The 21,945-nt window shown below is 42.7% G+C and overlaps 1 protein-coding gene across 1 annotated transcript in view; it reads left to right on the top strand.

The window, feature by feature from the left end:
• LOC311052909 (membrane-associated guanylate kinase, WW and PDZ domain-containing protein 1-like) overlaps positions 1-21,945 on the top strand; it is a gene marked incomplete at its 5' end in the record, with an annotated part of 191,782 nt that overhangs the window by 155,678 nt on the left and 14,159 nt on the right. The window contains 5 exons of the mRNA XM_084068210.1: positions 1,736-2,033; positions 13,280-13,371; positions 15,937-16,132; positions 18,009-18,156; positions 18,457-18,611. Coding sequence (XP_083924336.1) covers positions 1,736-2,033; positions 13,280-13,371; positions 15,937-16,132; positions 18,009-18,156; positions 18,457-18,611 — 889 coding nt within the window. The remainder of the gene's footprint in view (positions 1-1,735; positions 2,034-13,279; positions 13,372-15,936; positions 16,133-18,008; positions 18,157-18,456; positions 18,612-21,945) is intronic.

The raw sequence follows: 21,945 nt of genomic DNA, 5'->3' as shown, positions 1-21,945 counted from the left end.
TTGATAACTACAGTAAGTAATTGTACACCTAACTGAACAGGAGGAATAGTATAGCTAGATATTAAAAGGTGCATTAAAAAGTGATCCCCCCTTTTTGTTATAATAAGCATTAAATAGCTCTATATTGTGATCGTAATCATTGCTATAGACTGTTTGTTTAGTAACAGGGGACTCGTCTCAACAGCTCTTATAAATGCTCTATAAAATGCATTTTGAAGTCGGGATACCCATTTAATCCAGTCAGGAGAGAGAACAACACATTGGAAGTGATGACACAGAGAAATGAGCAGACAGAACTGGAACACGATACAATTGAAGCTGATAAATGGGTTCTCTCCTGATTGGGCACACCCTCTATAGCATAATATCTAAATATAGGGTTATGGTTAGTGAGCTTGTAGATCGGCTATTTTAGGCACGATGTGGCGTGATTCACATCCAAGTGTAAATTAATATCGTAGGCAGTAGGCATTAATATCAGCAGACAAATATATTTAACACTAGACCATAAAATCCTGACTGCTAATTTGATTTAACCCATTGAGACCTGAAGCCGATTCTACATGTCTCCTAAATCTCAACAGTTTTCTGAAAAACGTATGTTTCTATATCAGTGGTGCTCAATCTTTTTCATGTCAAGGACCCCCAAAATTATATGTATTTGGCCGCGGACCCCCATCAAAATATTTTGTTCCAGGGACCCCCCAGAAGCAACGATTTGAGTTAAAAAATGTTCGCTTTAAAAATATATATATTCAAAGATTTGCACACATTTTCACGATTTTTCAAAAATAGCAGATCTACAAGCTCATAGCGCGGCACTCAGTGCCGCGCTACGCGCTTGTATATCTGCTATTTTTGAATAGCCCAAAGTGTAAAAATAATGCTTTTTAGCTCAAATCTATCTTAGTGGGTTAACTTAACACTAACTTGATTCAACTGTAACAGAGTGTAACAGCGTTAACATGTTTACAGTGTATTGTATGGATTTATGAGGACTGACATCCGGTTGGCTCCCATTCATTCAGCAATGTTTCCTCTGCGCTCCACGTGCACACAGTGCACCGCAACATGCCAACACACAACACGCCAACACACAACACGCCAAACGCGCAACACGCCAACACACAACACGCCAACGCGCAACACGCCAACACACAAACAAAGCGCAACAACCTTGGGCGTGTTGTCTTCTTCCATTAAACGCCTCACATTATGAACGGCCCTCTGGCAGCCATAGAAACTATTCAAAAGTCATTTTTTCCGTCATGCGGCCACACGCGCGCACGGAGGCATGCAGGCTTTCAGTGTGTGTGTGTGTGTGTGTGTGTGTGTGTGTGTGTGTGTGTGTGTGTGTGTGTGTCTGTAAAAAAGATGACCTTGGAGAGATTTCTGTGCTTCCTTCATTGTCCTGTATCTGCCTCTTATCACTGTGACTCACTTATCACCTCCTCTCCTCTCCTCTCCTCTCCTCTCCTCTCCTCTCCTCTCCTCTCCTCTCCTCTCCCTCTCTTTCTCTGTCTCTGTCTCTGTCTCTCTCTCTGTCTCTCTCTCTGTCTCTCTCTCTCTCTCTCTCTGTCTCTGTCTCTGTCTCTCTCGCTCTCGCTCTCGCTCTCTCTCTCTCTCATATAACGTCTCTGTCTCTTGCTCTCTCTCTCTGTCTCTGTCTCTCTCTATCTCTCTCTCTCTCTCTCTCTCTCATATATATATATATAATGTCTCTCTCTCATATAAGCAGCAGCTGGAGAGAAGGGACAGTCAGAACAGCTCTCAGCACAGTGTGTGCAGCCACCGCAGTGCCCACACCGACTCTCCCGGCCACCACGCGCCCTCCGCCATGCCCAGCGGCGAGGGGGTGGGGCTGGGGGGCATGGCCGTGGCGGTGCCGGCCGCGCCCACCCAGCCCCTGCCGGGCCTGCCCCCCTGCAGCCAGGAGGGCGGCCCCCCCATGATGGACGGCACGCTCACCCTGGGCAAGAAGCCCGACCCCTTCAAGATCTGGGCTCAGTCCAGGAGCATGTATGAGAGCAGACGTGAGTCACCCTCTCTGTGTGTGTGTGTGTGTGTGTGTGTGTGTGTGTGTGTGTGTGTGTGTGTGTGTGTGCGTGTGCGTGTGCGTGTGCGTGTGCTTGTGTGCTTGTTCACCAGAGCTTCTATTGTAATTGTAGCTGTTATACCTGAATGCATCCACCTGTTTGACTTTGTTCACATTTTGGCATCAACAGTGATTGGGTGGGGGGGGGGGGCTGAGAGGGTATATGTTCTGCCGTGTGTCCCTCGTGCACGTTGCTTCATGATTCTGCAAACTGGCACCAGTTTTATTTCAACATGTTTTTGTCGTGGAAGAAGAATAACATGGCCAAAAAAAACGCTTTACTCTCTTTTGAAGTGAAGACCTGAATTATTTTAACGATGCGGATCGCACTGTTTTATTTCTCAACCAGCGATTAGTCCCTGGTGGGCTTTTCTTTTTCTGTGTGTGTGTGTGTGTGTGTGTGGACTGCCTACGTATAGTCAGTGTTGCCATGTCTGCTTATTATAAGCGACTTTGGGCTTTATTTTCTGTTAAAGGGTTATTTCACTTTCAAAAAACCTTTGGGTCATTTTATCTTCTACTGAGGCTTTTGTGAGCCCCCCAGACTGTTTTTAAGTTGCTTGATTCAGTATTTAGATATTTGATATTCCTTTTATCAGACACGCCCCCTTCCTATACAAACCCATTATAACTTCAAACTCCATTTTTAACATGTTAGATTCATCGAAAACACCCGTCCTCCAATATCAAATATGTTCTATATATTATATTCTATATATTATAGCAGATCTACTCTGAGTTTGTATATCTGCTATATTTTTTATTATATATACATATAATAGCAGATCTGCTCTGAGCTTGTATATCTGCTATTTTCAAACACCCGATGCATATAAGTTTAAAGTGCTCACGTGGCCTATATATATGTAGTCGCTTCTTTTGGGCTTTGTTTTCATTCATAGACCCTGGTTTGCTTATTTCTCTCGCAGAACGTGGCAACGCTGCATGCCTCAGCGTGTGTTGGTGTGCGTTGGTTGTTGCAGTGCTAGTTAAATCTTGAATCTAGGTCTGCTGCTGATTAAATATTAACTGGGCCCGGTGAGGGCCGCTGTGAGCTCCCTGTGTGATTGGTTGTAGCAGCTCCAATGCGTCTTGATGCATAACATAACCCCTGGAGAAGAGCTGCTGCTGCTAGCCTCTGGTTATTGCTGCTGCTTACAGTCGGCCGGGGGATTAGCATGGTTAACCCTTTAAGGCCGGGAAGGGAACGCATGTGTGTCATCTTTAAGATTTATTTGGCTGTTCAAAAATAGCAGATCTACAAGCTCATAGCGCGGCACCGAGTGCCGCGCTATGAGCTTGTAGATCTGCTATTTTTTTTAGAAAAATCTTGAAAATTTGTGCAAATCATTTTTTTTTAAACTCAAATCTTTGCTTCTGGGGGTCCCTGGAACAAAATATTTTTAGATGGGAGGGGGTCCGCAGACAAATACATATTATTTTGGGGGTCCTTGACATGAAAAAAGTTTGAAAACCATTGAAAATATAGCAACATAAGTAAAAAAAAAAAAAAAAAAACTTTAGGAAAAAAAAACTGTTAGGATTTAGAAGACATTTGTAAAATCCCCAGAAGCAAAGATTTGAGTTAAAAACTTTCGCTTTAAAAAAGTATATATATATATTCAAACTAAAGATTTGCACACATTTTCACGATTAAAACAAAAAAATAGCAGATCTACAAGCTCATAGCGCGGCACTCGGTGCCGCGCTATGAGCTTGTATATCTGCTATTTTTATAGAGCCAAAGAAATCTTAAAATGACACAGATGCGTTCCCGGTCTTAAAGGGTTAATAAAGCCTGATTTATGCTTGGTCTGCGGTGCCCAGTGGTGGAAAAAAGTACTCAAATGTTTTCCTTGAGTAAAAGTATCAATACTGCAATGTAGAAGCACTCTGTTACTGTTAAGTAAAAGCCTGGAATAAAAAAGATTACTTGAGTAAAAGTACAAAAGTATTGGTATACACTGGCGACACTCTTGTATGATCAAGTAGGGCATTAATTTACCAAAAACGTAAGTCACAGTGATAGAGAGAGAGAGAGATTAGATTTTTTTTTTAAAGGTATTAGAAAGATCTTAAAAGTCATTTAACTCTCTCAGTGCCAATGAAATAAAAACATTATTGCGAACTGTGCCAAGATTTATTTTGTTTTTTTCAAAGTAAAAAAAAAGTGCTTAGGAAGCTAGATACAGCCTTTTTCAGTTGTAAGTTAAACAAGGAGTGGATGGAGCTGCAAATCTTCAGATAATGATATCTTGGGTTCTGAACACTTTTTTCAATTTTTTGCGGTGCCAACCGCTCTACACTTGACTTTGTCCGTATGTCCGTCCGTCCGTCCGTCCGTCCGGATGAGCACGGGATGAGCACGGGATTTTAAACAGCTATAAATCCAGTTTACAGCATGCCACCAAGTCCACATTTGGTATTTGGACTTAGACCACCAATAGGCACGAGCATGAATTGATGAAGTTATCAAAGAGGGGTCCAGGGACCCCCAGCGCCCGTATGAGCACGGGATGAGCACGGGATTTTAAACAGCTATAACTCCAGTTTGCAGCATGGCACCAAGTCCACATTTGGTATGTGGACTTAGACCACCAATAGGGACCAGCATGAATTGCTGAAGCCCCGCCCCCTCTGTCTTCCCATTGGCTGGCCTTCAAACAGCCATAACTCACGTTCGCAGCATGCTATGGAGTACAAATTTTGTACATGGACTAAAGCCAGCAATAGGGACTAACTGTCATTACTTAAGCCCCGCCCCCTCTGTCTGCCCATTGGCTGGGCTTTAAACAGGCATCATTTCAGTTTGCAGCATGCTACCAAGTACAAATTTGGTACGTGGCCTCAGACCACCAATAGGCACGAGCATGAATTGATGAAGTTATCAAAGAGGGGTCCAGGGACCCCCAGCGCCCGTATGAGCACGGGATGAGCACGGGATTTTAAACAGCTATAACTCCAGTTTGCAGCATGGCACCAAGTCCACATTTGGTATGTGGACTTAGACCACCAATAGGGACCAGCATGAATTGCTGAAGCCCCGCCCCCTCTGTCTTCCCATTGGCTGGCCTTCAAACAGCCATAACTCACGTTCGCAGCATGCTATGGAGTACAAATTTTGTACATGGACTAAAGCCAGCAATAGGGACTAACTGTCATTACTTAAGCCCCGCCCCCTCTGTCTGCCCATTGGCTGGGCTTTAAACAGGCATCATTTCAGTTTGCAGCATGCTACCAAGTACAAATTTGGTACGTGGCCTCAGACCACCAATAGGCACGAGCATGAATTGATGAAGTTATCAAAGAGGGGTCCAGGGACCCCCAGCGCCCGTATGAGCACGGGATGAGCACGGGATTTTAAACAGCTATAACTCCAGTTTGCAGCATGGCACCAAGTCCACATTTGGTATGTGGACTTAGACCACCAATAGGGACCAGCATGAATTGCTGAAGCCCCGCCCCCTCTGTCTTCCCATTGGCTGGCCTTCAAACAGCCATAACTCACGTTCGCAGCATGCTATGGAGTACAAATTTTGTACATGGACTAAAGCCAGCAATAGGGACTAACTGTCATTACTTAAGCCCCGCCCCCTCTGTCTGCCCATTGGCTGGGCTTTAAACAGGCATCATTTCAGTTTGCAGCATGCTACCAAGTACAAATTTGGTACGTGGCCTCAGACCACCAATAGGGACGAACTGAAATGAGTTAAGGCCCGCCCCAAAGGCACCGCTTCCTTCACACAGGGTGTGATTTTTTATTTATTTTTTTAAAACACGGGATTTTTCGTTCTGGCAGGGAGGGTATTCATTAAAAACTCGGGATAACTCGGGGTCTGGCACTGAGAGAGTTAATTGTGCCACTGTCATCTGGGGACCCCCCCCCCCCCCAAAAAAAAAAAAATCACCCCAAAGGTTGAGAACCACTGCATTGTAGGGTTAGTGCATTGTAGGGTCCCACAAAAAAAAAACGCGATGCGACGCGTTGTGAGCTTGTAGATCGGCTATTTTCAAACATTTCAGTACTTTTACTTTTTGATACCAATACTTTTGTACTTTTACTAAAGTAACATTTTGAACACAGGCCTTCTACTTGTAACAGAGTATTTTTATATTGTGGCATTGCTACCTTTACGTAAGTAAAGTAAAACATTTGAGCACTTTTTCCACCACAGTATCCGTCTGAAACATTTACCAACTATGGAGTCAAACTCCAGACCGGTCACACGTCCTGGCAGAGATGGTGCGCTCCACTGAGCATGTGAACCTTCTCTAGTGGTTTCTAGTCATGGCCAAGGGCGCCGATAACGTGGGTGCCCGGGGGCACAAGCACCCACTATGGGTGAGGAGCACCCACTGGGTGCTGGTCAAAAAAAAAAAAAAAAAAGTTAAAAAAAAAAAATATTTCTCAAAATCAGATCGCCTGGTTCAGATCGCCACTGAACAACCGAATTAACCGAAATAAAGTTACAAAACCCCCCCAAAAAAGTCAATTATCCGACCAAAACCCGCAAATTTTTTCGCGCCCGCGCGAACGGGGCTCACATGCACGCGCGTGCCTTGTTGGGCACCCGCTAGAGCTTATAAATATCGGCGCCCCTGGTCATGGCTGCCAGTTCCCACCTGATGTTGTGAGGGAGTTCTGACTGCCCCACACCGTACCGAATAACTACTAGCTGGCATAGTGTCTTCAGTGTTGGACTTAAATCTAAGACGTACAGGTCATCAAAGAGATGGCTGTCGTTTCGTCCTCCAAAGAGGATGATACGATCTCCCACCATGCAACAGCACATCCTATGCCTCGGAGTAGGGGCGTTTCCCTTGCGTTCAACGTTCCTCCAGGTGAAGGTCACTGGGTTGAATTTCCACAGAACATTTAAGTACTGGTTAGCGTTGTGGCCACCGTATATGTACAGCTCTCCATTGTAGGCGAAGGCTGAATGACCAGTGCGTTTACCTGGGAGAATCTGTGCAGAAGTTGTTTTCAGCCAGCTGTTGGTCTCTGTGTCAAACACTCTGAACCCCACGGCCCCAGTGCCCCCAAATACAAACATCTTTGTCCCGATCATGGTGGCAGAGTGACCTACTGAAACAGGTGGCGGAGTGCCTCTGGTGTTAATTAAAGACCAAACCATTGTGGTGGTGTCCAACTTGTACATAGTGGGCCCAGTGATCATGGTGAAGGTGTATCCTCCATAGATAAACATGACCTTCTCCAAGACACAGGCTGTGTGGAAGCACATCGCCTCTGGAACAGTTCCAGAGATCTCGGGCTTGAACCATCTGTGGGAGTCGACATCAAATTCATAGAGCAGGTTGCCCCCTCCCCAGATGTAGATGCAATCTGCTATGAGTACAGCTGTGTGGCCCCAGTACCTGGAGGGAACATCGGGGAGACCTTCTCCTCTTCCAGTCGTCACCGGGGGCAACTTCATCCAGAGTAAAGACTCTGTGTTTAAGACGTGCACTTCAATCTGATCGCTGTTGTTCTTTTCCCCTCCAAAGTAGTACAGCTTGTGTCCTACTGAAACAGCAGCACCACGGTGCTGCTGTTTCAGTTCCTCTGGTATTCCTCTCAGATGTACAGTCCAGCGTAACATTTCACACACCAGCACCACCTTCAAAACAGTGTCACCAACTACAGTAATTACACGGGAAACAGATATAAGATATAAGCACGTCACGCTAAAAGTGTCCGAATGATGTTTAATTTATTCGACAACTCATTTTAAAGGACAGTTACATGGTGACAGTGTGATGTCATTGCATTATGATGTCATCATGTAGAATGAATGCGCACGCAAAGTGGATGTTTTGGAACAGAAAGGTAATTAAAGGTAGGGTAAGGGATTTGCTTTGGTTAAAATAAGTGTTAAATAGCTCTATATTCTGATATAGTACTAATTGCTATAGAGTGTTTGTTCAGTATTAGGAGTCTCCTTGTCTCTCCAGCTCTTTATTAAACAGAAAATGCATTTTCGTTTCAGTTTCAGTTTCATTTCCAATTTTATCCAACCAGGACAGAGAACTCAATCAGGATATAGATTAAACAAGTGAAATTGGAAGTGATGACACTAAGAAATGAGCAGGCAAAATTGGAACTGCAACACTATACAAATTAAGCTTAAAAATTGGTACTTTCTCCTGATTGGCTGAGATTTTGACACCTACCGAAAAATGTATTTTCAGTTTATTAAAGAGCTGGAGAGACAGGGAGACTCCTGTTACTGAAAAAACACTCTATAGAAATCATTACTATCAGAATATAGTATTTTAACCTTTTAACAAAATACTTTTTGTTTTGACCAAAAAATATCACTTACCCTACCTTTAAAGTGACACAACAACAGCACAAACACCATGTCTTCATTTGACCGGCTCACCATAGATTCTGCCCAGACAGACAGACTGCTTCTCTGGTCCGGTCATTGTGTGTTGAACCTGCAGTTTATATATCGTTGCTGTCGGGCAGAAACCTCTTATCTCCATCTTCTAACTTGTTGTGTTTTTTTCGTAAATGAACGTCCTACTTAACCCATTAAGGCCTGAGTCCGATTCTTAAAATATTTTCTGAATCCTAAAAAAATATAAATAATATTTTTTCACGATTTTTCAAAAATAGCAGAACTACAAGCTCATAGTGCGGCACTCGGTGCCGCGCTATGAGCTTGTATATCTGCTATTTTTGAATAGCCAATGAAATCTAAAGTGACACAGATGCGTCCCAGGTATCAATATTAATCAAGCGTCAAACGTAGCAGATCGAGAAGCTCGAAACCCGAGCTTGTCGATCTGCTCCTTTTGCTATTTTAAAATTTGAATCCTGAAAAGTAACAGTTTTGGACATAATGAGGTTTCCACCCGACAGAGACGATATGGGGGTGGGGTCTAACAATTAGCCAATCAGCGCCACGGACCGTTGTCAGGATGTTGTCAAGCTGAATACTATTGAATACTTTTATTGACAATTGTTTTTTCAAGTAAAAAAAAAAAGCACCAAATGGATGAGACACACAAAAAGCCAAGGGCTAGTTTCCATTGTGGTCCATTAAACATTTAAACACTCAAACAAACTGGACAAGAACAACTGGTGCAACACAAACCAGAGAGAGAATGAGCTGCTGACGTAGTTGTGGGAATTAGATATTTTTTTCTTTTTCAGTGTACTAGTTAGGTCTAGTATGCTACAGTATGCAGTAAATACAGTACAGTACAGTACAGTACAGTACAGTACAGTACAGTACAGTACAGTACAGTACAGTACAGTAAAGACATTCAGTACAGTTCACTAAAAGTTGTGTTCACAATCGATGAGTCATACATCAGTTTGTCCGGTGCTTGGCTAGTCTCTGACTGAACTGACACACACACACACAGCTCCTTTCGCTGACTCATCGCTCCTCTCAGCGCAACATGTTCACCCGGCCCGTCCTCTCAGGCTATGGGACACGTCGTTTTACACTCGAAATACGCCTCGTATTTCAATCATGTAAACGTGTTTTAATTTATGTTTTTGTTGACTTTTTTACATCGGAGCAAACCATTTTGTTTAGCAATTTGGTTTACAGTGTGAGGACATACACAATTCTTGCCTGCATGTGTGCAAATGTCCACAATCACCCACATGCATGTCTCTCTCGACACTTATTTCCTTTTTTTTTTGGTATCCTTCACCCTTTTTGATGATAGTGATTGGTTAGGGCAGTGGTTTTCAACCCGTCTCATATCAAGGTCCATTATTTATTGGGTATTTGAGCCACGGACCACCATTTGATGAGATTAAGCCTCTCGCAAACTTTGAACATTTTGTTGTCGTGGATCAAAATAACAATTCTTGTACATTAACTAATTGTGTAGACTTCTTGTAAATTACGCAATGCAAATGTTTAACAATAATTTAACACTTGAGAAGAGTCAAGAGTTAAAGATCTAATAAGGGTCCATTTGGTTACCAACTCTCCATCATTTAGCTGGGGACCACCTGGAACCCCTCAAGGACCACTGGTGGTCCCCGGACCACTGGTTGAGAGCCACTGGGTTAGGGGGGAAATCAAATCCCCTCAAATCCCCTGCATTTAGCCCGCTACGAATCAATACAACATCCAACCAGCATCCAAACGTATATTGTTTTGTTATGATTAGCCCATTGAGACCTGGAACGCATTATTTTTAGATTTGAGCTAAAAAACATTATTTTACACTTTGGCTATTCAAAAATAGCAGATATACAAGCTCATAGCGCGGCACCGAGTGCCGCGCTATGAGCTTGTAGATCTGCTATTTTTGAAAAATGTGTGCAAATCTTTGAATATATATATATTTTTAAGCGAACATTTTTAACTCAAAACTTTGCTTCTGGGACCCCATGGAACAAAATATTTTGAGATGGGGGGTCCGCGGCCAAATATAGTTTTGGGGGTCCTTGACCTGAAAAAGATTGAGCACCACTGATATAGAAACATACGCTTTTGCGATTTAGGAGACATGTAGAATCGGCTTCAGGTCTATATGGGTTAGGAATGATTAGGAGACTTTATTAGTCAACTTTGCGGTGACAGTAATGTCACCGCAGACATCACAGTCACAGGTGGTAGCCCTACACGGAGGCGACCTGTGGCTGTGATGTCTGCAGTGACAACAACAACAACGCACCTCTCGCCGTTGGCCCTACGTTGATCTGTGATCACTGTCTTTTACAGACGTGGGTCAGCGGAGGGTTAATTACCGGGCAGACGAGGGCGGTGTGTTTAAAGTCACACTGAGAGGGGACAGACACACAGGGGCTGTGCTGATTGGCTCAAGCGGTGGACCTGCGCCACCCAGACTAATCATGCCCCCGTGCCAGCCAAACGGTTCCGCGCCGCCTTCTGTGCCATGTGTCTGGCCGTGCCCGGGGGAGGGGGGAGGGGGGGGGGGACAGATTGACACTAAATCGCCCGTGTCCCTCCTCCCTCCTTCCCTCCCACTCTTCGTCTTCATCCGTCAGAGGTGTGAATGTGTTTGAGTGAGTGGGCTATAGTGCTTGCCAACGTGTCGTCACCACGGGGGGTGTGGCATAGTTGCTGCAGACATGCTTGTGGGGGGCAATGTTAACCCATTAAGACCTGGAACTGTGTCATTTTTAGATTTGAGCTAAAAAGCATTATTTTACACTTTGGGCTATTCAAAAATAGCAGATTTTGAAAAATCGTGAAAATGTGTGCAAGTCTTTGAATATATATATATTTTTAAAGAGAACATTTTTATCTCAAATCTTTGCTTCTGGGGGTCCCTGGAACAAAATATTTTGATGGCGGTCCGCGGCCAAATACATATCATTTTGGGGGTCCTTGACATGAAAAAGATTGAGCACCACTGATATAGAAACATACGTTTTTCAGAATAATGTTGAGATTTAGGAGACATGTAGAATCGGCTTCAGGTCTCAATGGGTTAAGTCAACCTGTTTATACCCCACAAAGATGTCCGCACTACCAAATGACACTTGTTGACACTATATATCGTCTCTGTCGGGTGGAAACCTTGTATGTCCAAAACTGTTACTTTTCAGGGTTCAAATTCAAAAAGAGCGAAAGTAGCAGATCTACAAGCTCGGTGGATCTGCTCATTTTATACTTTTGTGACGCTGATCAAGTACGGCGTGAATTTAGGGAAAAGAAATCCAACAGATTTTGGAGATAAGAGGTTTTGCCCCGACAGCAACAATGTCCAAAACGGTTTACTTTTAGGAAATTGTAAAAAAAATAAAAAAAATAACCTGTGTTCCAATGGAGCCAAATAATGTAGTTATAGTCACAAGATCTTGTTCATGCTTTTCATTGGTTCTAAATAACAAAAGTAGCAGATTTTTTGTAGGACCCTAGGGGGTCCTAAGAGTTACTACAGGGGGTCCGCCAAATCTTTGTGTGATGCAGATATTTTTTTTACCTTAACCACTTGAACCCTAGCATCCCTTTTCTGAGGAGAACTTTAGCCAAAAAAATAGCAGATCTACAAGCTTGTAGATCGGCTATTCTTTGGCAAAGAGGTATTTGGTGTAGAGGGAGCAGACCAAGAGCAGACCAAGTAAACAAAAAAAGTTAAATCTGAAACACAATTTTTATACAATATAGAGGGGGTCCCTGCTTCATCTCTCTCTCAGCTAGGGGGTCCTTGGCCTGAAAACGTTGAAGACCCCTGGTGTAATGCATATCAAACTGGGGGTCCTTGAAATGAAAAAGGTGGAGAATCACTGGTTTGTGATTGTACATTGAGTGGCAGTGCCAGTACAGCAGAAATGCAGTGTATTCATAGTCATTCATATACATGAAGTGATAATGCCGGTAAATATATGGACGGTGCAGCAAGTATTCAGTGATGAGTCAACATGTTTTTTTCCTTGGAGCCCCCCCCCCCCTTCTTACTGTATATCTGACTAATGTGGAGACCCCTCCCGCACACACTTGTGTTTTTCAGACAACTTGAGTCTTCTCATACGATGAATAGCAAAACAAAATGGCCGATCTGCACGCTCTCGTGCATACAGCTCTCGCCGTTTTTGAAACTTTTCTTGAAATATTTTAAAACAATATTGACTATATGTTTGACAATATAATGAAATGCCCAAAATAGGGATGCCAGGTTGAAAATGTTTTATTAGTCTGCTTCACAATGACAATACATTTGGCTATAGGACAAATTTGACTGATATCACATTGAGTGGATGAAAGCAACGATGATTTTGTGTTTAAAATGTTGGACTCAGTTGCCAACTTGCCACCCCTCCCTCCCTAGCTTTCACATTTAACCTCAAAACTCAGGTCTTTTATTCATATTTCCTCCTCCATCTCTGAATGTTTTCTTTTTGCAGATTCATCTGATACACACGTGTTGTCTTTTCTGCAACCATGCATTCATTAATCACTTTGAAACTGGCATCCGTATTTTGGGCTTGTCATTATTACAGGGGAAATCGTTTTCTTTTTCCCATTGGTATTGTAAAGATAGCAAAAATACGCCGATCTACAAGCTCACAACGCATCGCGGTGCGTTGTGAGCTTGTAGATCGGCTATGTTTTGCTATTTTTGAAGTCAGGCTTAAGTGGTCACTTTCCTGCCTGTCTAGTTTAAATGAAATGACGCCTCTGGGTGGACTACCTGCAAACAGACAAGGCCTCACATGTTGTCTCTCTTGTTGCCTTCCAGTGCCTGACTGTCAGGAGCAGGACATCTTTCTATGGCGGAAGGATACAGGCTTTGGCTTCCGCATCCTGGGAGGAAATGAGCCTGGAGAGCCGGTACGTATATGCCTCCCCCCTTGGTCTTCACCGTTTACATCAAGGCCACGTTTACACGGTAACGATCAGAACGGAAAACGACAAAGTGCCGTTGCGTTCTCACTTTTTGTTCTGCGTTTACTTGGAGACGCGAGGCAGCGCGTTTTCAAAGATTTCCCCTCTGGAAGGGGGTTTCACTTTTTTTGCGTTTTCGACCCCCGAAAGTCTAAACGGAAGACAGGTCTGATATTTTATTTTGTCGTTTTCTCTAGAGACTGTTGCCGTCTAAACGGAGCCTAAGATCCAGTTTCCAACAGTCCTTTCCTTTTTTAGCCATGTTCAGATTGTAGGAAAACAACAGAGCTAAGAAAGAAAGAAGGTTAATGTGATTAATTTGTGCTCTTCACTGCGCTGACACTGCAGGCTCTCGGGAGACAGTCATGGAACCTAATTACCTTTTATCATTGGGATGGTCAGACAAAAATCACTCTTGATGCATAAAAATAGAATTAGTACAATATAACAGAAAGAACAGAAGATATAAAACGAGAGGCTTGCATGAGATGGAAAACAGTTTAGACCATGGGGTCTTCAACAGGAGGTCCTCAGAGTTACTACCCGGGGGGGGGGGGGGGGGGCATAACTTTGTGTGATAGGAACTTCCTTTTTTTTTTACATTAACCACTTGAACCCCAGCATCCCTATTATGGGGGGAACATTCACCGAATATAGCGTTGCGCTGCGACGTGAACTTTGGAGATTGGCTATTTTTGGCGGGGAAATGTGGTGTAGAGGGGAAAAAAGAGCAGACAAAGTACAGAGTGAAAGGTCTGGTTTACTAGGTATTGAGGGTTTTAAGTGGTTAAATGTCTGAAAATACACATTAACTGATGATAGTTCTGTCAAACAAGTCGAAGCTACAGCATCTCTGAAATCTCTGAAAAAGTTTAATCTGCAATATAATTGTATACAATTATGTATATTCATTATAGTGTACATATGTGCCTGAAAAATGTTGAAGACCCCTGGTTTAGAGTGGTTCAAAGGGTGGGACGAAAAGGTGTGTTTTGAGTCTAGTATAAAAGTGTCCAGAGAACAGTCAGTTCTAACAGGAAAAGGTCAGTTCTAACAGGAAACAGTCAGTTCTAACAGGAAACAGTTAGTTCTAACAGGAAACCGTCAGTTCTAACAGGAAACAGTCAGTTCTACAGTCAGTTCTAACAGGAAACAGTCAGTTCTAACAGGAAACAGTCAGTTCTAACAGGAAACAGTCAGACAGTCAGTTCTAACAGGAAACAGTCAGTTCTAACAGGAAACAGTCAGTTCTAAAGGTCCTTACACACCGGAGCGATTTTTTCTTGCGAATAATGCGTTTTTTTTTAAAACCTTATAAGTCAATGGCTCCGTACATGGAGCGAAAAAGCGAAGCGAAAAAGCGTCTTTTAATTATTTGGAACGAGTCTGAATTTTGCGTATATTCGCTATATTCGCCGGTGTGTAACAACCTTAACAGGAAACAGTCAGACAGTCAGTTCTAACAGGAAACAGTCAGTTCTAACAGGAAACAGTCAGACAGTCAGTTCTAACAGGAAACAGTCAGTTCTAACAGGAAACAGTCAGACAGTCAGTTCTAACAGGAAACAGTCCGTTCTAACAGGAAACAGTCAGTTCTAACAGGAAACAGAAGGTCATTCCGTTCTTTTGGGCCAGCCACAGAAAAAGCTCGATCACCCTTTTGCTTCAACCGGGTTGGTGGGACCATGAGAAGCCCCTCGGTTCTGTCGCGGTCGTTGACCGGGGGGGTCCCCCACCAATCTACCCTTGCCCCCCGACTCCTCCTTTTTTCCCTCTACACCAAATCCCATCACCGAATCTCCAATGTCGGGAACCGGGCCCAAAAATCAGGCATCAGTCGGCCTCTTAACCCTTTAAGGCCGGGAAGGGAACGCATCTGTGTAATTTTAAGATTTCTTTGGCTATTCAAAAATAGCAGATCTACAAGCTCATAGCGCGGCGCCGAGTTCCGCACTATGAGCTTGTAGATCTGCTATTTTTAGAAAAATCCTGAAAATGTATGCAAATCTTTATACATTTTTAACTCAAATCTTTGCTTCTGGGGGTCCCTGGAACAAAATATTTTTAGATGGGAGGGGGTCCGCGGTCAAATACATATTATTTTGGGGGTCCTTGACAAGTTTGAAAACCATTCATAATATAGCAACATAAGTAAAAAAAAAAAAAACTTTCGGAAAAAAGTACTTGATTTAGAAGACATTTGACATTTGTAAAATCCCCAGAAGCAAAGATTTGAGTTAAAAACTTTCGCTTTAAAAAAGTATATATATATTCAAACTAAAGATTTGCACACATTTTCACGATTTTTCTAAAAAAAATAGCTACAAGCTCATAGCGCGGCACTCGGTGCCGCGCTATGAGCTTGTATGTCTGCTATTTTTGAATAGCCAAAGAAATCAAAAAATGACACCGATGCTGCTTTCCCGGTCTTAAAGGGTTAAGTCATCAAACAAGCTGTACAACACTGTGTGACTGATGACGCTCCTGGCGGTTTCCTTCCTTTCCTTCCAGATCTACATCGGCCACATCGTGAAGTACGGCGCGGCGGACGAGGACGGGCGGCTGCGGTCGGGCGACGAGCTGATCTGCGTGGACGGCACGGCCGTGGTGGGCAAGTCGCACCAGCTGGTGGTCCAGCTGATGCAGCAGGCCGCCAAACAGGGCCACGTCAACCTCACCGTGCGACGCAAGACCAACGCCTACGGAGGTGAGGAATATCAGTGTTGTAAAGTAACTTAAAGTACATTTTACTCTGTATTTAAGTAACATTTTGAGGTTTGAGCTTTTACTTTACTGGAGTATTTCTAATTGTCTATACTTTTTACTTCTACTCCACTACATCTCAGAGGCAAATATTGTACTTTTACTCCACTACAATTATTTGAAAACTTAAGTTACTAGTTACTTTATCAATTATTTTATCATAAAACATACATTAACTACTTTGCATCGTGACACGTTGTGAGCTTGTAGATCTGCTATTTTCAAACATTTTAGTACTTTTACTTTTGGTACTTTAAGTACATTTTGATACCAATACTTTTGTACTTTTTCTCAAGTAACATTTTGAACACCGGCCTTTTACCTGTAACAAAGTATTTCTATATTGCAATATAGAAAGTACTTTTTCCACCGCTGGCATGCACGCACAAACGCGCGCACACACACACACACACACACACACACACACACACACACACACACACACACACACACACACACACACACACACACACACATACACAGAATCTGAGTCAGAATCAACTTTATTGTCACATGGCAGGTTTACAGTATAAAGAGGTGGCTGATGGGTAATCTATTATTTGTAGTTTTGAGGGAAAAGGGCGAGCAAGGAGAACACATCGGAACGACACACACACACACACACACACACACACACACACACACACACACACACACACACACACACACACACACACACAGATATAGATAGAGCACAGAGCAGAGGCACTGAGGCCAGATAACTGCAATCCCTATAGCTATAAATAGAGCATAAATAGACCATGCTGACACCAAATAATGCATATAGATACTATGTATGTGCAGACAGCGTGGCCTATGGTTGGCCTACTATTTTTATATAGGAATCACAAACCACAAGAGCAGAAGGTTATAACTTATACTATTCTAACTGCACGGCGTACTGTCGATGCACGGTGTGGCGAAGGTTTCCGAGGCAACGCAGCAAACCACAGTAATGGCTGATTTAAAGGGACTACACCATGAATTTTTACTTTTTCTTCTTTGTTGTGTGTACCACTCTTCTATCATCAAAAATACCCCAGTTTGAACACCCAGGCTTTCACAGCAAATCTCTGGTTTTCTGTAAATTGGTCTAAAAACAGGCCAAACTGATTTGTTCCCTGTGCCTACGTCACGCCAGGGAACAATTCCTCCCGTTTTTCAGTTCCAACCAAAAAAAAAAGAAGAAAAAAAAAACTTTGTTTAAAAAATGTTTTTTTTTTCTTTTCTTTTTTTACTTTTTCCACACAGAACCAGGACATAACATGCATACAAACTGGCTCAATAGCGCCCTGACAATGTGGTATTGCAGGTGAAAGTGCTTTATAAGCCAGAGAGAAGTTAGTTGGAATGAGTATATCTGAGGCTTGATTTAGGCTCAAACCTTTTGAAAAACATTTGAGGGACATAAACAATATGATATTAAATATTATTATTATTTTTTAAATCCATGGTGTAGTCCCTTTAAAGGTAGTGTAAGTGATATGTTTGGTTAAAACAACCAGGTAATTCACCAGGTTAAAATGCCATTTAGATAGCACGTTATTTAGACAGATGTTAGGTTCATTGTTTAAGTCCTATAGTTCCAATGTACAGACTATTATTTGTATAAGTATATTGATAGACTGATGCTCTTGGTTTCTGGTGGTTCTTGGTTTACTTGTGGTTTACTGAGGCACCACACTGTCTCTCTGCATCTGATGTATGTGTTCACCTTGCTTACTGTAAGTGGCTCTGGATGAAGAGTGTCTGCTAAATGCCTCAATGAGAACCAGTGCTTTGTTTAACACGTCTCCCTCTCTCCTCCTCCTCCTCCTCAGTGTCTAAAGGCGAGGGGGACGTCCCCCCGTCCCCGGCCTCGTCCCACCACAGCAGCACGCAGGCCCCCAGCCTGACGGAGGGCAAGCGGACCCCGCAGGGCAGCCAGAACTCCCTCAACACCGTCAGCTCCGGCAGCGGCTCCACCAGGTGCGTTAAATATTCAGATCCCCCAAACCTCTACCAAAGTGGTCTTGCCCTTTAAGACCGTCTTTTGTGCCGGTACCCATGAAGATGTGAAATGAGACACACCCATAGACTAATTAGCTCTGAAGTAAAAAACAGTTAATTGCAGTAAAGACTCTATCTGACATGGTCGCTGTGTGTACTCATATTATTTATTTTTCTCCTGCATTATGCAAGCACTGTTGTGAGTGTGCGCGTGCGACTGAATGTCCCTCGCTAGATCAATAAAGGTCTCATCTTATCTCCTCTCTTCTCCCCACGCAGCGGCATCGGCAGCGGGGGAGGGGGCGGCAGCGGCAGCGCGGTGGTCCCCGCCTCCCTGCAGCCGTACGACGTGGAGATCCAGCGAGGCGAGAACGAGGGCTTCGGCTTCGTCATCGTGTCGTCCGTGTCCAGGCCGGACGCCGGGACCACGTTCGGTAAGTAAAAAGCCCCTCCCCGACCATGAACGTGTGTGTGGTCTCTTATTCCATTTGATTTGATTTATTGAGCATACATTTTAAATACCGTCACCTTGCTAAACTAATGGCCTAAGTCACTTTTTGAGGAAAATGATATTCTTGCCTAAGTCAGCTCCTCATGACACTGGCCACCTCTGGTAAAATCACCCATCTCCTAATTGAAAAGGATCATACTGTTCACTCCCCTTTTAGTATAATGGCCTAACTCCCTAGTGTGACTTGGCCAAAATAGCCCTTTTTTTGGCCTAAGTCACATGGTTTTGTGACTTAGGTCAATTTATTTACTGATTTAGGCCATTAAAAAAAAAAAAGAAGTCAGATTTAATCCTATTTAAAGCTATTTAAATCTCTTATGTTACATAACTGACAGACAGTGTTATTTCTATTTAAATAGTCATAATTTGTTATAAACATTTTGGGTGAAATTATTAAGAAATATCATATAGTTTTGTTTTGGATCAGTTTTTTATTTTTCCTGAAAAACTTTTTAAAAAATGACATAGGCCATTAGTTTAGCAAGGCGACGAAATTCAACAATGAACCGTGTTGATTTTGTCGACTAAAACTATGACGAAAAATGTTCGTCGACTACCTTTTTTTCACTGACGAAAACTAAATTAAAACGAAATAAGAACTAAGCTACGGTGACTAAAACTAAGACTAAATATATTGACAATTTCGTCAACAAATAAAAACTAGACTAAAATGTTAGTGAGGGACCAGAGGAGAAGAGATCCAATAGAACTAAAACATTTTATGTTTGGTTGCGCTCGGGTGTTGCGCTCTGAAAATAGCAGATCTACAAGCTCATCGCGACGCGTTGTGAGCTTGCAGATCTGCTATTTTCAGCATGCAACGAAGTGTAAAATCAGCCAGTACGACGCCATCAAGGCACCGGCAAAATACATTTTATTCGACTATAATCTCATGATATTTAGTCAACGAAACTAGACAAAAACTAAAACATTTCAGATGACTAAAATATGACTGAAACTAAATGGAATTTTATTCAAAAGACTATGACTAAAACTAAATCAAAATTTGCTGTCAAAATCAACACTGCCATGAACTCCACCAGACGGATGCATATGGAATAGTGAAGCATAAGATGTATTATGGATGGCATACAGATTGACAGAGTGCTGATCCAGGCCCCTGCTGCTGCTCCTGTTGTAGTCCATGTATATCTGCTGCATCCATCAGGCCGTATAGCATATTTTGATACCAAAACTTTCGTACTTTTATTCAAGTACATTTTGAATACCGAACCTTTACTTGTAACAGACTATTGATACTTTTACTTAAGTAAAAGATGTGAGTACTTTTGAGTTGCCCGGATCCTCAGTCATTCTTTCTCAAACCACAGCAGATGTCTGCCTCCACCTCCACTCTTCCGTTCCGTCTGTGCGGTCGTCGTGTATATTTGTCTTACTGTAAATCAAATTAGCAGAAGCATATATAGCTTGCTGCGTAGCAAGGGATGTAAACTCAATAACATATGCTTTAGTGAATGAAATTGACAAACAGAATGACAGCTTCCGTTCGAGGGCTTTCAGGGAGGCGTAGATACAGTGCAATATCTTTTAACCCATTAAGACCTGAGGCCGTGTCTAAAAAAATCTAAATCCTAACAATTTTTTGGAAGAAAATGTAAAAAAATAATTTTCACGATTTTTCAAAAATAGCAGATATACAAGCTCGTAGCGCGGCACTCGGTGCCGCGCTACGAGCTTGTATATCTGCTATTTTTGAATAGCCAAAGACATCTAAAGTGACACAGATGCGTTCCAGGTATCAATGGGTTAATCAAGACAGAGAGAGAGGCAGCTGTGAGGTGAGCTGATACAGGCAGTGACGGAAATTAACTAAGTACATTTACTCAAGGTTTGAGGTTTTTTACTTTACTTAAGTATTTCCATTTTTCGACACTTTATACTTCTACTCCACAACATTTCAGGAGAAATACTACTTTTACTTGTACTTCTACTCCACTGCAGTTATTTGAAAACCTTAGTTTGTAGTTGCTTTGTAGATTTAGATAAGTATTACAAAACAATAACATACATTAACCACGTCAGCCCTATACGCGCTATCTGCAAATAGCAGATCTACAAGCTCACAATGCGTCGCAATGCGACGAGAGAGAGATAGAGAGAGAGAGACAGAGAGAGAGAAAGGGAGAGAGAATGTCTTCTCTAACAATGGACAGTGTGTCAACACATCAGCGCTTAAAGCACCTGTTCCTCTAAACCAAACACCACCTCTCTCTCTCACACACACACACACACACACACACACACACACACACACACACACACACACACACACACACACACACACACGCAGAGAGAGACAGAGAGATGAAGGGAATGAGTCAGAGGCTGGACAGAGCAGAGGAGTGATATATCTCTGGTGTGTATTCAGTGCTGTACTGTGAACAATACATAGTATACCTTATTGAACGCTGTCACTCAAGCTGTAGGCTGTACTGTACTGTACTGTACCTGCATATAGGCTGCAGAGGTTCAGGCTCAGAACAGAAACCTCTTATCTCCATAATGTTTGTGTTTTTTTCCCCCGTTTATTAACACCCTACTTTATCAAACTGCAGCGTCACTCGAAAATATCAAAAGTAGCAGATCCGAAATCTCTATACTGCTACAGTGTCTGCAATATGTCTAACTTTATGCTTTGTTGTATTGGCAGCAATACACAACAACACACCCTGTAGCCTGGAAAATGGAGATATATATAAAAAAAATAAACAGAAATTAAAAAGTATTAAAAATAGAAATAAAACCCCCCCAAATATTCCTGTTTTATATTTTATAAAACAGGAATATCCAATCTCAGTTGGAGAGCTTGTGGATCGACAATTTCCACGCCTCCTTCTAACAGTCGTGACAGACCTGCTACTTTTGATTCTGTTTAGTGGTGGGAAAAAAAGTTCATTTCAGTGAATGAACGATTTCGTTCACGTTCACGGCAATGATTCGTTCAAATGATTCGTTCACGTTCTCATTCAGTAACGCTATTTTCTAGTGTTAAAAATGTACTCGAGTAAAAGTACAAAAGTATTGGCATCAAAATATACACTTAAAGTACCAAAAGTAAAAGTACACAACGCGTTACCGCTCGGATCAGCGTTGATCGCGCCGCGATCATTGTTGTTTCGTCCTCCTGCGCGGTGCGGGGAAAACAAAAAGCTCACCACAATCCAGCTTTTGCCGCCCGTGCGCGTGTGTGCACAAACGAGCATGCGCGCGAAAGTTTAACGGGGACCGCGCCCGCT

The sequence above is a fragment of the Gymnoscopelus microlampas genome, assembly GCF_963454915.1.
Source record: "Gymnoscopelus microlampas genome assembly, chromosome: 10".
NCBI lineage: Eukaryota > Metazoa > Chordata > Actinopteri > Myctophiformes > Myctophidae > Gymnoscopelus > Gymnoscopelus microlampas.
The sequence above is the reverse complement of the archived record's forward strand: the minus strand, read 5'-3'. Positions and strand labels throughout refer to the sequence as shown.